Source organism: Sapajus apella, unplaced genomic scaffold, assembly GCF_009761245.1.
Source record: "Sapajus apella isolate SASKATOON/1434 unplaced genomic scaffold, GSC_monkey_1.0 scaffold35, whole genome shotgun sequence".
Classification (NCBI taxonomy): Eukaryota; Metazoa; Chordata; class Mammalia; order Primates; family Cebidae; genus Sapajus; species Sapajus apella.
In genome coordinates, this window is record NW_022436975.1 from 17,675,131 (window position 1) to 17,690,193 (window position 15,063).

General features: G+C 37.8%; 1 protein-coding gene across 11 annotated transcripts in view; it reads left to right on the forward strand.

Annotated features, from left to right (window-relative positions):
- The window catches only part of LOC116563579 (serine/threonine-protein kinase Sgk3), a 189,868-nt gene extending 178,201 nt beyond the window's left edge, over positions 1-11,667 (forward strand). For all 11 annotated transcript variants that reach the window (XM_032296249.1, XM_032296247.1, XM_032296256.1 and 8 more), the window contains 2 exons: positions 2,968-3,057; positions 9,350-11,667. In XM_032296249.1, coding sequence (XP_032152140.1) covers positions 2,968-3,057; positions 9,350-9,520 — 261 coding nt within the window. In that variant the 3' untranslated portion in view covers positions 9,521-11,667. The remainder of the gene's footprint in view (positions 1-2,967; positions 3,058-9,349) is intronic.
- Positions 11,668-15,063: the final 3,396 nt, after the last annotated feature.

The window sequence follows — 15,063 nt, forward strand, 5'->3', positions numbered from 1 at the left end:
TTTTTTTTTTTTTTTTTTTTTTTTAGAATTTGTTGAGACCTCCCTGAGATAATTAGGGAATCTGCATGTTTGTTTCAATTCAGGGTAATTAAATTGGTAGTATTGTTACCAGTATTATGTTATCGTGTGAGTAAACGCACAAAATATTGAGGAATACGAACTTTCAAATTGCTTTCTTGGATATTCTTGGAGGCTGTTTATTAATCTTGAGCTGTGAATAAAAGACTTTGCTGCTACTCTTCGTCCATTTCCCCACACTCCCAGTTCAGCTGGTAGCTCTGCCAACAGCTTCCTTTCTGTTGTTCCAGCCAGTCTTGCTAATATTGCATGCCTCCTTGTCCCTTGGTCCATTTATTGAATTCATTGACAGAAATTGCAACTCTAGATGAATCCAACTGTCATCTCCTGAGCTGCTGAACAGTGCTAAAGAAAGTAACAAACTGGGCATATTGGAAGCACTGTGAACCATGTCTGTGCTTCCCCACTGTCTGGTAATACTCCTTGTTTCTCTATGTAGCTTATTCTCTTCTCTGTATTAACTGTTTCACACCTTATCTCCAGACTTCCCAGATTCCTTTTCTTCTTCACTTTTAACAGATGATCTTGCCTTCTGTTTTGTAAGGAAAATAGAATCATCAGAGTGGAGCTAACTCAGTTTCCTGCTATCAAATCCACAGACCTATATACACCTGTAGGATCCTGTCATTTCCTTCTTCCTATTGTAGTGGAAAAGGTCTGTTTCCATCTGTGCACTGGATCCTGTCCATTTGTAAGGAATCCTGTCCATGTTTGTTTGTTTTGCATAAATAACTGCTCTCTTTTTTTCTGGTTTCTTCCAGTCAGTAATTAAACGCTATCAAATCTGTTGCTTCTTAAGCCAAAAAAACCCTCGGTCATACTCTCCTGCAAGGTACTACTCTATCTTCTTCCCTTCTTCGCCAAACTTGTTGAAAGTTTTCTTTGTTCAGTCTCCCTTTCCCAGGCTCTTTCATTTCTCAGTCTACCACAAAATAGCCAGTAGAATTGCTGGATACTTTCTTTCCTCAACTTATGCTGCCCACAACAGCATTTAAACTTGCAGCCCTCTTCTGTTCCATAGGCTTCTGTAGGAGCACACACCCATCTCGTCTCATGCTCTCCTTTCTGCATTTCTGGACTGTTCTCCATAATCTCTTGTGTTTGCTCATTTTCAGCCTTCAATGTTGCCGTGCCCTGTCATTGTTCTAAACCTTCTTCTTCTTTGCTGTCTTCTGGGGCAATCCCAATTGGTCCCATGGCTTTGGTTATCTACAGCTTTTCATCTCACACATTTATATCTTGTACTCTTCAACTCTCTCTTCTAAACTCTAGACTTACACAGTACCTGCCTGCTCAACACCACACTTGGAGTTCTTGAGAGTACCTCAAGCGTGGCTATTGTCCCCCTGTGCTCCCTTTCATATTAAAGGACATCACTGTCCATGTTGCTATTCAGGCCAGAAATCTGAGACGTATTCTTGATTCTTCTCTCTTCCTTCCTTCCATATTCAACAAACAGCCAGGTCCTGTTAAGTTTGCTGCCTAAATCTTTCCATATCCAGACATTTCTTTTTGGCCCCACTGCTTCTACTCTTTTCCTACTGTTAGTTATTTTTAGCCTGGTTACAGTGGTAGCTATTTTTCCTTTATCTGGCCCTTGACTCTTCAATCTATTTCTTCTTATAGCCAGGGTCGTGTTTTGGGGTTTTTCTTTCTTTCTTTCTTTTTTTTTTTGAAACAGGGTTTTGCTCTGTCACCAAGGCTGGGGCTGGAGTGCAGTGGTGTGATCATGGCTCACTGCAGCCTCAACTTCACACGTTCAAGTGATCCTCCCACCTCAGTCCCTAAGTAGCTGGATTGCAGGCATGTGCCACCACACCAGGCTAATTTTTGTGGAGATGGGAGTCTGACTGTAATACCCAGGTTGGGTTTGAAGTCCTGGGTTCAAGTGATCCTCTCCCTTCGGCCTCCCAAAATGCTGGGATTATAGGTATGAGCCACTGTGCCTTGCCCAGAGTGGTGGTCAAAAAAACAAAAAACATTTCTCACCAACCTGATGCTTTAAAAAACAAAACAGTTGTGACATTCTCATAACTAAATCCCCTTGATGGCTTCTTAGGACCCTAGAGCAAAATCCAAAATGTTAAATGTAGACCTGATATGATACGGGCAGTTTAGCTCTTCAGCTTCACCTTGTGTGACAGTCCCATCCTTCCCCACATTGCAGCCATATTGAACTCTCATTTTCTTGACCATACTAACCTCTTTAGTATCTCAGAGCCTTTCTGGAACATGCTTTCCCCATTCTTTTGTCTAGCTTAATTACTCATCTTTCAGACCTCTGGTCAGATATCACTTTCTCTAAGAAGTCTTTTTTAACCCACCAGATTAGGTTGGATCCTTCTTTATACACTCCCATGGCACCTTGCAGGAAAAAACCTAGAGTCAGTACTGTGCAATGTTTGGTAATACCAACCCTAAGTGGGATTTTTTTTTTATTAGTAGAACTCATAACTGATTTTACTTCTCCACTGTATAAAGATCTCTGCCCAATTTCTTTACCCCCACTCCAGTGATAACACTTAACTCTTTGTACCTCTATAGTGCTTCATTCTTTTCATAGCACTTTACTTCCATACTTTACACTGATCCTTAGAACATACTTCTCTTGAAGTATTTAGGGCAGAAACGTTATCCCCACTTTACCACTGAGGAAATTGTGACTCTGAAAAGAATATAATTTAAGTTTAAGTAGATCATTCTAAGTAACGTTTAGTCTATTTTGATCGTCTTTCTATTGCTATTTTGCTACACAAATAACATAAACATGTTCCTAAAAAGCATTATTGAGGGGCAAAATAGTAATAGTTTGGCTTCATAAAATTACACAGTTAGTACTTAATATATTCTTCAGCATTAGTAAAAATATATATATTTTTAATATTCCAGCTTGAAATTCAGAATCATCCTTTTTTTGAATCACTCAGCTGGGCTGACCTTGTACAAAAGAAGATTCCACCACCATTTAATCCTAATGTGGTAAGTATATATCCAAATCTTTCGTTCTAAAATAGTGAAACAGAATAGCAGTTCATAATAATTTTGAAACTAGATCTCAGAATCTAACCTGAATTAAATGGAGTCATTACCTAAATATTTGTGAAATATGTTACTCAGGATTGTCTAGTATAACTAATAACTTCAGGGAGACCAGTAAGATTATAGTTAGATTAGGTTGATAAAAATATCTTCCAGCACAGTAATTGTAAAGTGTTTCTTTGGAGCATGTATAAGAAAGAATAAACTCAATAAGTCGGCCAGGCGTGGCGGCTCATGCCTATAATCCCAGCACTTTGGGAGGCTGAGGCAGGCAGACCACTCCCAGCACTTTGGGAGGCCGAGGCAGATGGATCACTTGAGGCCAGGAGTTCAAGACCAGCCTGGCCAACATGGGAGAACCCTGTCTCTACTAAAAATACAAAAAACATTATCCGAGTGTGGTGATGCATGCCTGTAATTCAAGCTACTAAGGAGGCTGAAGCACGAGAATCACTTGGACCTGGGAGGTGGTGGTTGCAGTGAGCCAAAAATGCACCACTGCACTCCAACCTGGGTGACAGAGCGAGACTCTGTCTCAAAATAAAATTTAAAAAAAAGCAGGTCATTTTTAATATAAACATATTAATGTAAATTGTTACTTTTTTGGGAAAACAATAGGATAGTATTATAACATGTTCATGTTAGCTAGGCTTGTTAAATCTATTGATGGAAATGTTTCACCTAAAGATAATTTGTTTAAAGCAAAAAGGAACATTAAAGATAAGCTTTATACTATTAACTCATATATATGTGTAATGTGTAATTAATTCATAAATGTGTAATGTGATGCAAAAAAACCAGATGCTCATAATAATTTATGATTATATCTGTGGAGGAATAAACAGTTGACAGAAATTATCTTTGATGCCTACTCTTTCCATGAATAAAATGAATTAGCTGACTTTCAGTCTGATTAGTGTTGTATATTTTAATAAGGCTAGTTACTAGGAAAAGGGAGTGTGGGGTTATTGACCATGCCAAGCTTCAACATTTTTATTTTGAATGTTTCTAGCAGTTAGTGGGAATTATTTCAAAATCTAACAGGTTGCATAAACTATTTACTTCAATTATATGTGCCCAACTAATCTGTATTAAAAAAAGACTGGAAGCAGTTTTTTTCCCATGTTTACAATGGGTAAAATGCATTCTGGAATTTTTTTTTTTTTTTTTAGCCCACAAATTGAGGTTATGCTGCCAAATATTTAATTTATCCTAATAAGAATTGGTTGCTTAATTTTATTCTCTCAGCAGCTGATAGAGAAAGGATAATAGCAGTGACCTAAAATGGGCTAATATGAATAGGTACATTAGTATATTTTAAACTTTTTTTACTATAAAATTTATCAGCAAGTAGCTTTTGATACTTTGAAAGATTTGTTTCTAATTATACCATTTCAGAACAACCAATACAAAACAAGTCCCTCCAAAATAAGCCATATGCAGATATGATTTCATTGACACTCCATCTGAAATTCTCTAAGTTACTGTGAAGCATCTCCTAACATATCATTCTATGTTGGGTACATCCAGGCTTTGATCCTTGCCTCCACTTTAATCCTCAGAAAAACTTACTTTGTTGCTGCTTTCATTTTGGCAGCTCTTGGAATATAACTTCCTCAGGTTTTTTACTACCTTTTTGAAATATTGACTATTCTGCATAGCTAATAGTTTACAGTTCTGTAGCCTCAGTCCCTACTTTAGGAATTTCTGTGTATTACATGTAAAATTTTGAAAAACTATGAAAATAAAATTGACTGCTTGGTGGAAGAGGGCTCACCAACATTTCAAATTAGAGGGTTTCCCCAAATAATCCTTAAAGTAAAAGTGTAGCATAGAGGCTGGGCATGGTGGCTTACGCCTGTAATCCCAGCACTTTGGGAGGCTGAGGCGAGGGGATCGTGAGGTCAAGAGATTGAGACCATCCTGGTCAACATGGTGAAGCCCCATCTCTACTAAAAATACAAAAAAATTAGCCTGATGCAGTGGTGTGTGCCTGTAGTCCCAGCTACTCAGGAGGCTGCGGCAGGGGGAACCGCTTGAACCTGGGCAGCAGAGGATGCCGTGAGCCAAGATCGTGCCACTGCACTACAGCCTGGGCAAGACTCCGTCTCAAAAAAACAAAACAAAACAGTAAAGTGTAGCATAGCCCTGCCCTGAAGCAAGTCAATGTGGTATTGAACTCTGATAACAGTGGCTTGTCCAAGCTCCAAGTGGGTCATTCAGAAGCCACATCTGAGAGGTGGGCACCATTCTAACAATTCTAAAATATTCATTTCTGGGTCGATGAATCCCTCTTATTAATGGTTTTTTAAATTAGTTCAATGATAATGGATTGTGTGTGGTAGAAAGGGATTACTATGAAAATACAGGGGTCTGGAAAGGACAGATTGCAGTGAGGGTACATATTAGTAGCAGGATGTATTTATGCTATACATTTCCAAGTAGAGGTCGGGAGAAAAGGAATTAACTTCTAGAGCACTGCCTGCTATGTACCCAGCATTGTGTTAGATCCTTGATGTATTGCCTTGGTTCCCAAACCCTCTAAAGAATTAAAACCTGGGTATGGACCAGACACAGTGGCTCACACCTGTAATTTCAGTACTTTGGGAGGCTGGGGCAGGTGGATTGCTTGAGCCCAGGAGTTCAAGACCAACCTGAGCAGCATGGCAAAACCCTGTCTCTACCCAAAAAAAAAAAAAAAAAATGCAAAAATTAGCTGGGTATGGTGGTGCACACCTGTAGTCCCAAGTATTCGGGGGCTGAGGCAGGAAGATCAACTGAGCCCAGGGAGGTTGTCTGCAGTGAACCGTGATCATGGCATTGCACTCCAGCCTGGGTGACAGAGTGAGACCTTGTCTCAAAAACAAAACAAAAAAACCTAGGTATGTCTGACTCCAGAGTCATTACACCATGCACCTAAAAGTAACCCTTGCAAGACCTAAGATAATATTTTTGTGTATAATCTTTAAGTGAAAAATGCTTTTTAAAGCATGACCCACAACCCAGAAGCCATAAGAGAGAAAAGTTGGTAGATTTGACTACATATAATTTTAGTATATGTAGTCAGTGCTGATGCGAGCACTGACTACGTAAAACTTAGAAGTATCTGCATAAAAAATGCTACAAGCAAATAACAAACTGGGGAAATTTTCAACATCTAAAGCGTTCTTACTAGTCAGTGGGAAGACATACCAACAACCAATATAAACATGGACAAAAGACACAAAATATGCAGTTACAGAAAAAGAAATACAACTAGGTTTTAATTATATGAAAAGAAGTTCATACTCACTGACGGTTGAGGAAGTGCAATATTAAACCATAACAGATTACTATTTTTCACCGGACAGATTAACAAAGATCAAAAAGTTAGCTATTCTAGGGTTTGATGAAGTAGGTCTTCACATACAGTGTTCTCAATACTTTACATGTATCGTTTTACTAAATCCTGACAACATCCTATGAGATAGTACTATTATTTTCCATATATATGGATGAGTTAACTGAGGCACAGAAAAAATTAAATAACTTTTTTCAAAATTAAGTTAAAGTTGCAGAACTAGAATTTGAACTCAGATACTCTGAAGGCAGAGCCTTCACTCTTAAAAAACCACATAGTACAGGTTGAGTATCCTTTTCTGAAATGTTTGGGACCAGATGTGTTTTGGATTTGGGATTGTGTTTTGGATTTTGGAATTTACTTACTGATTGAGCATCTCAAATCTGAAAATCTGAAATTCAGAATGTTCCAACGAGTGTCATATAGATGCTCAAAATTTTTGGATTTTGGAGCATTTTGATTTTGGATTTTCAGATTTGGGATGCTCAGCCTGTATTATTCCTGTTGGTACCAGCCATGAGCCATGAGGGGATTATAAAGGCAAGTCAGAGAACATTGCCATCATTTATTGAGTACCTTCTACATGTTAGATTCTGGGAATTTTATTTATTAACACATCAGATCCTTGCAACAATCTGAGGAGGTAGGTGATAGTATTCTTACTTTATGGAAGAAGAAACAAGCTCAAAGAGATAGAGTAGTTTATATAATGAATTACACACCTGTAATCCCAGCACTTTGGGAGGCTGAGGTGAGCATATCACTGAGGTCAGGACTTCGAGACCAGCCTAGCCAACATGGTGAAACCCTGTCTCTACTAGAAATAGAAAAATTAGCCAGGCGTGGTGGCACATATCTGTAGTCCCAGCTACTCAGAAGTCTGAGGCACGAGAATTGCTTGAATCCAAGAAGTGGAGGTTTGAGTGAACCCAGATCACGCTACTGCACTCCAGCCTGGGCAACAGAGCAAGACTCTGTCTCAAAAATAATAATAATCACAGCTAGCAAGTTTTGTAGCCAGAGTTCAAGAGCCCATGCTTCAAGAATTGTGTATGAGAATGTGATGAGGAAAAAATATATATATACACATACATACACATAAAATTTCTAGCACTCTTTGTCCCTTGGCGGTGGGGGAGGGGTGGATTTTCTCATATGGGAGGATCTAGCTTTCTGGGTTTTTGTGGTCTCTGCTCAGTTTGTGGACGTACCAGGCTATGATCCTTTGATTATAATAACTGCACTGAAGTTCTATCAGTGCACCCTCCGTTAGACTTGATTTTAAGGATTCCCTTCCCTGTAGAGCAGAAATAACCTAGAAATTCAGGAATGGACTTTAAGAATAAATCACCTGAATTTGTATCCGTTTTGATCTATAAATATATTGGGTCTGAGAATGGTGGCTCATGGATGTAATTTCAGCCATAATCACAGATGTAATCCCAACACTTTGGGAGGCTGAGATGGGAGGATTGCTCAAGTTCGGGAGTTCAAGACCAGCCTGGACAACATGGTGAGAACTTGACTCTACTAAAAATAAAAAGCCAGGTATAGTGACACATGCCTGTGGTCCCAGCTACTTGTGGAAGGTTTAGGTAGGATGATCCCTTGAGCCTAGGAGGTCGAAGTTGCAGTGAGCTACAGCCTGGTGAAAGTGAGATAATAGGAAAGGTAGAGTCTATTAGCTTGCATCAGATTTATAAAGGAAAGTTAAGAACCACTGCCTTTCTTATAACCAAGAACCTAATAACTGATAACAAAACAAATTATAATTTTACTGATAACTGCTTCATTTCTTCATCAGACCCACCTAGAATTGAGAGACCAGATGGACAGGCATTTTATGGAAACTCAACTACAGAATGCTATCCTGAAAACCTACCTGAGACCTTTTTCTGAACTTAGGTGTAATGAGACAGTGATGGGTTGAGAGGAAGGGGAGTAGTGAAAAGTCTTGAGATTTAAATGAGCAATGCATCTCTGTTTGTAAGCCGTCCTTACTGTTCTCTCTCCTCCACCAACTCAAAAAGAACCTTAACTGTTAGAACAAGCTTGTTCAAACCACGGTCTGTGGGCCACATGGGGCACAGGATGGCTTTGAATGTGGTGGCCCAACACAAATTCTTAAACTTTCTTTAAAACATTATGAGATTTTTTTGTGTGTTTTTTGTTTGTTTGTGTTTTAAAGATGGGGTTTCACCATGTTGGTCAGGCTGGTCTTGAACTCCCGACCTCAGGTGATCCACCAGCCTTGGCCTCCAAAGTGCTTGGATTACAGGCGTGAGCCACCACGCCTGGCCTTGTTTGTTTGTTTGTTTGTTTTTTTAGCTCATCAGCTATTGTTCATGTTAGTGAGTGTGGCCGAAGACAATCTTCTTCCAGTGTGGCCCAGGGAAGCCAAAAGATTGGTCACCCCTGTTTTAGAAGGACAGATAATGTCACCTAAATAATAAAAGTCAAGAAAGGAGAAGGAGAAAAGTGTTTCAAAGGAATGAATTAGGAAGACATCTAACCTTGCCAGGAATAAACACACAAATTCATAAAGGACTAAATTGGTCTAGGTGCAGTGGCTCACACCTGTAATCCCAGCACTTTGGAAGGCCAAGGTGAGGAGTTCGAGACCAGCCTGACCAACATGGTGAAACCCCGTCTCTACTAAAAACACAAAAAGTTAGCTGGGTGTCGTGGATGGTGCCTGTAATCTCAGCTACTGTGGGAGGCTGAGGCAAGACAATCACTTGAACCTGGGGGGCAGAGATTGCAGTGAGCCCACTGACACTCCAGCCTGGATGACAGTGCAAGACTCCTCTCAAAAAAGAAAAAAAAAAAAAAAAGGATTAAATTCTTGAAAGAAAAGCTAAGATGAATAATACTGTGCTTTTGATATTTTAGGCTGGACCAGATGATATCAGAAACTTTGACACAGCATTTACAGAAGAAACAGTTCCATATTCTGTGTGTGTATCTTCTGACTATTCTATAGTGAATGCCAGTGTATTGGAGGCAGATGATGCATTTGTTGGTTTCTCTTATGCACCTCCTTCAGAAGACTTATTTTTGTGAACAGTTTGCCATTCAGAAACCATGGAGCAAAATAAGTCTATAGATGGGACTGAAGCTTCTATTTGTGTGGATATATTCAAATATGTATAACTAGTGCCTCATTTTTACATGTAATGATGAAAATTATGAAAAAATATTTTCTGCTACATGCAAGAAAAATAGGGCATTTTAAAAGAGCTGTTTTGATTAAAATTTATATTGTTTAGTAAGTTTATTTTTAAACAAAATTTAAAAGCTATTATTCTTCGCATTAACCTATTTTTAAAGAAAACTTTTTGCAATTGACTGTTTTTTCCCTCTAAGTTTACACTAACATCTACCCAAGATAGACTGTTTTTAACAGTCAATTTCAGTTCAGCTAACATTTATTAATACCTTTGTAACTCTCTACTATGACTTTTGTTATCACATCAAAACTATGCAATTGGTACATGGTTGTTTAAGAAGAAATTGTATTCTTCCATGATAAATCACTGTTTGAAATATTTGGTTCGTGGTATGATTAAAATGTAAAAGCATAATTAATGCATTGGCTGGTAGTTAACACTTGGAGTAACTTTATTCTGCAGATCATTTAAGAAGTAACAAAGGAAATTATTTTTTTGAAAGACCAGTTCAACTTTGTGGATTATTTTTCCTCAGAAGGATAAGAAAAAGTTTAATCGTTTGGAATTTTAAGTACGTATTCCCAAAGATCTGAAAGGTAATAAAATGTACTGCTGGATTTTTTAAGGTGGTACCAAAAACGAATATCTCTCTTATCATATATTCATATTACAAATATATTCTATTTATGTTCTATTCATCTTTTGAATGTTTAGTATGCTATTAAGTCATTCTAAGTCTTTGTATTTGCTTTTGCAAATAGGTATTTCAAAGCTCTTTTCCTAAAGGGTTAAGTAAAATAAAAAATTGAGCTTTCTAGAGTATTTGCCTAATTGGGAATTAAAAAGTAAAATAACAGGCCACGCATGGTGGCTCATGCCTATAATCCCAGCACCCTAGGAGGCTGGGGCAGGCAGATTATTTTAGCTCAGGAGTTGGAGACTAGCCTGGGCAACATGGTGAAACCCTACCTCTACAAAAAATACAAAAATTAGCCAGACCTGGTGGCAGGTGTCTTTAGTCCCTGCTACTCTGGAGGCTGAAGTGGGAGGATGGCTTGGGAGGTTGCAGTGAATTCAAATTGTGCCACTGCACTTCAGCCTGGGTGCCAGAGCGCAACCCTGTTAAAAAATAAAATAAAATAAAAACAAATTGTGAGTCAACATAAATGTATAGAGTTTTATTACAATGTAACAAAAGTTAAAAATCAGACGGATGTGTATTCAGTATCCAATTCAATATATCTTAGAAAAAGTACAGGAAACACATCTTAAAATTGTAACCTACCAACTAACTTATAGGCTTATAAAAGTAAAGGAGAATAACTGGCTGGCATGGTGGCTCATGCCTATAAAATCCCAGCACTTTGGGAGGCTGAGGCAGGAGGATCACTTGAGCCCAGGGGTTCAAGACCAGCCTGGGCAATATGGTGACACCTCATTTCTATTCATTTATTTTTTTTAAAAAAGAGAATTAACTGCAGAAGAACTTTTAAAAATTAAAATAAGCTTACCTTGGAATTCTGATTCTTGGATTAGAGTAGAGGTATTTTTAAGTTATGTGGGAAACATTCTTGTAAAAGTTTAATGACCCACTTTAGATGCTGCAAGACAAGCATCCCTTCCACGTTTGTCTTGAGAAAGAAATCACGAAAGCATTTCTCACCAATACTCTTTGGCTTAAAAATGTTCAGAATTGGGCAGCGGGGGTGGCAGTGTGCTTTTCTTACATTAATAATATTTATATCCAATACACTGAATCTTCCTTTAGATGTAAGACTTTAATATCTACACTGTAAATATTTGATTTATTTGGCACTACTGTAAGTTTTGCTTTTACACAAAGCTCTTTGCTTATTATAAAGCAAAATAAAAATTGTAGTTTCTTGTATGATTATTTTGTACTCATTCATTCCTCAGTTAGGCTGCCAAAAATAAAAGTGCAATATTGTATATTTTTAAGAAAATTTAAAATAGAATTTTGATGTTTCTCAGATCACAAGTTATATAAATTATGTAGTATAATAAAATCAATGAAAAGATAAATCACCTAATATCTGTCATTATTTGAAATTGAAATTGGTAATGTTACAATGGTCATTACAATATAAATTATTTATATGTATGAGGGGGAAAAATTTGAACAGAAAATATTTGGACAGAAAAAATTGATACAGGATCAAGTGTAAATCCCAGTTGATTGTGGTATATTACTGTTTTGATTTGACTGTGAATCCATTCAGTTCTGGGCTTTTCTGAGACTTTTTGTTCAATAAAAATTGTAGTTTTTTGTATGATTTTTTTGTACTCATTCATTCCTCAGCTAAGCTGCCAAAAATTAAAGTGCAGTATTGTATATTTTAAAGAACAAATTAAAAATAGAATTTTGATGTTTCTCAGATCACAAGATATACAAATCTATATGGTGTAGATATAGTATAGTATATGTCCAAGTATTTTCTATTTAAAGGGATGTTGTTAAATTCAACATCCCTTTATTATAAAAACCCTCAACAAACAAGGCATAGAAGGAATATACCTAAAAATAATAAAAGCCATATATGATAAATGCAGAGCTAATATACTGAATGGAAAAAAGTTGAAAGCCTTTCCTCTAACTCTAGAATATACATTCATTTTATCAGCACATAGAACATTCTCCAGAATAGATAATATGTTAAGCTACAAAACAAGCCTCAACAAATCTTTAAAAATCAATGTATCAAGTATCTTCTCAGATCACAATGGAATAAAATCAGAAATCCATACTAAGAGTAACTTTGGAGACTGTAAATATGCGGAAATTAAACAACATGCTCCTGGATGACTGACCATTAGGTGAACAAAAAAATTTTGATGTAAGTGGAAAAAGAATGTTGAAACAGATGAAAATGGAAACATGACATACCAAAACCTGTGGGATGCAGCAAAAGAAGCACTAAGAGAAGTTTATGGTAATAAATGCCTAACAAAAAGTAGCAAGGTTACAAATTAATCTAACAGTGTACTTCAAGGAACTAGAAAAAGCAAGAACAAACAAAATGAGCAGAAGGATCAAAGGCAGAACTAAATGAAATAGACTAAACAATATAATGGACCAATGAAATAAGTTGGTTCTTGGAAAAGAAAAATTGATAAACTGCTAGCTAGACTAGCCAAGAAAATAAGAGGAGAAGACCCAAATAAACAATTGGAAACGTAAAAGGAGACATTACAAGAAAATAAGAGAAGACCCAAATAAACAATTGGAAATGAAAAAAGAGGCATTACAACTGATACCACAGAAATACAAAAGATTATCAGATTATTATGAACAACTGTACTTACCCACTAAAAGTGGGTAAATTCCTGAAAACATAAAACCTGCCAAGATTGAATCGGGAAGAAATAGAATACCCAGACAGACCAGTAATGAGTAGCAAGACTGAATCATTACCAAAAGTCTCCCAACAAAGAAAAGCCCAGGGCTGAATGGATTCACAGCCAAGTCAAAATGATAATATACCACAATCAACTGGGATTTATACTTGATCCTATGTCAAGTATATGTAAGGGATGCAAGGACAGTTCAGCATATGCAAATCAATAAACATGATACATCAACAGAATGAAGGAAAAAACATGATCATCTCAATAGATGGAGGAAAATCATTTCATAAAATTCAACATCCCTTTATTATAAAAACCTCAACAAACAAGGCACAGAAGGAATATACCTAAAAATAATAAAAGTTATATATGATAAATCCAGAACTAATATACTGAATGGAAAAAAGTGAAAACCTTCCCTCTAAGAACTGGAACAATACAAGGATGCCCATTTTCACTACTTCTATTCGACATAATTCTTCTGGAAGTCCTAGCCAGAGCCATCAGGCAAGAGAAAGAAAAAGCATCCAGGTTGGAAAGAGGAAATTAGGCCAGGTGTGGTGGCTCACACCTGTAATCCCAGCACTTTGGGAAACTGAGGCAGGTGGATCGCTTGGGGTCAGGAGTTTGAGACCAGCCTGGCCAACATGGGGAAACTCCGTCTCTACTAAAATACAAAAATTAGCTGGGCGAGGTGGCAGGTGCCTGTAATCCCAGCTACTAGGGAGGCTGAGGCAGGAGAATGGCTTGAATTTGGGAAGGAGGCAGAAGTTGCAGTGAGCTGAGATAGTGCCACTACACTTCAGCCTGAGTGATAGCGAGACTCTCAAAAAAAAAAAAAAAAAAAAAAAAAAAAAAGTTAAATTGACCCTCTTCACTGATGATTTTTTTTTTCTTTTGAGACATGGTCTTGCCCTGACACCCAGGCTGGAGTGCAGTACTGCAATCATGGTTCGCTGTAGCTTAATCTCCCAGGCTCAAGTGACCTCCCACTTTAACTTCTCAGGTAGCTGGGACTACAGATACACACCACCATCCCTGGCTAACTTTTTTTCATTTTTTGTATAGATGAGGTATTGCTATGTTGCCCAGACTGGTCTCAAACTCCTGACCTCAATCAGTTCTCCCTCCTCAGCTTCCCAAAGTGTCGGGATTACAGGCATGAACCACCACGCCTGGCCTGATCCTATATCTAGAAAAACCTGGCCAAGTGCAGTGGCCCATGTCTGTAATGCCAGCACCTTGGGAGGCAAAGGCAGGCAGATCACTTGAGTCCAGGAGTTCAAGACCAGCCTGTCTAACATGGTGAAACCCTGTCTCTACAAAAAACAAAACCACACACATACACACAAATTAGCCAGGCATGGTGGTACACATCTGTAGCCCAGCTACTTGGGAAGCTGAGGTGGGAGGATCGCTTAAGCCCAGAAGGCTGAGGCTGGAGTGAGCCCTGATTGCACCACCAATGCACTCCAACCTGAGCTGCACAGTGAGACCCTGTCTCAAGGAAAAACAAAAAGAAAGTAAAAGACTCCACCTCAAAACTCTTAGGTTTGATAAATGAATTCAGTAAAATTGCAGGATACAAAATCAACATACAAAAATAAGTAGCATTTTTATATGCTAATAATGATCTAGCTAAGTAAGAAGGCAGTTTCATTTACAACAGCAACAAAGCAGCAGCAACAACCAATAAACACCTAGAAATAAATTTAAATAAGGGGGTGAAAATCTCTACAAGGAAAACTACAAAACACTGATGAAAGAAATTGAAGGTGACACAAATTGAAAAACATCTCATGGATCATAGATCAGAAGAATTAATATCATTAAAATGACCATGATGCCCAAAGCAACCTATAGATTGAATGCAATTCTTATCAGAATTAGAAAAGCAATCCTAAAATTCATATGGAACCAAAAAAGAGCCTGAATTGCCAAAGAAACCCTGAGCAAAAAGATCAAAGGCTGGCTGGGGACGGTGGTTCACACCTGTAACCCAAGTACTTTGGAAGGCCAAGGCAGGAAGATGACTTGAGTCTGGGCAACAAAGAGAGACCCCATTTCTAC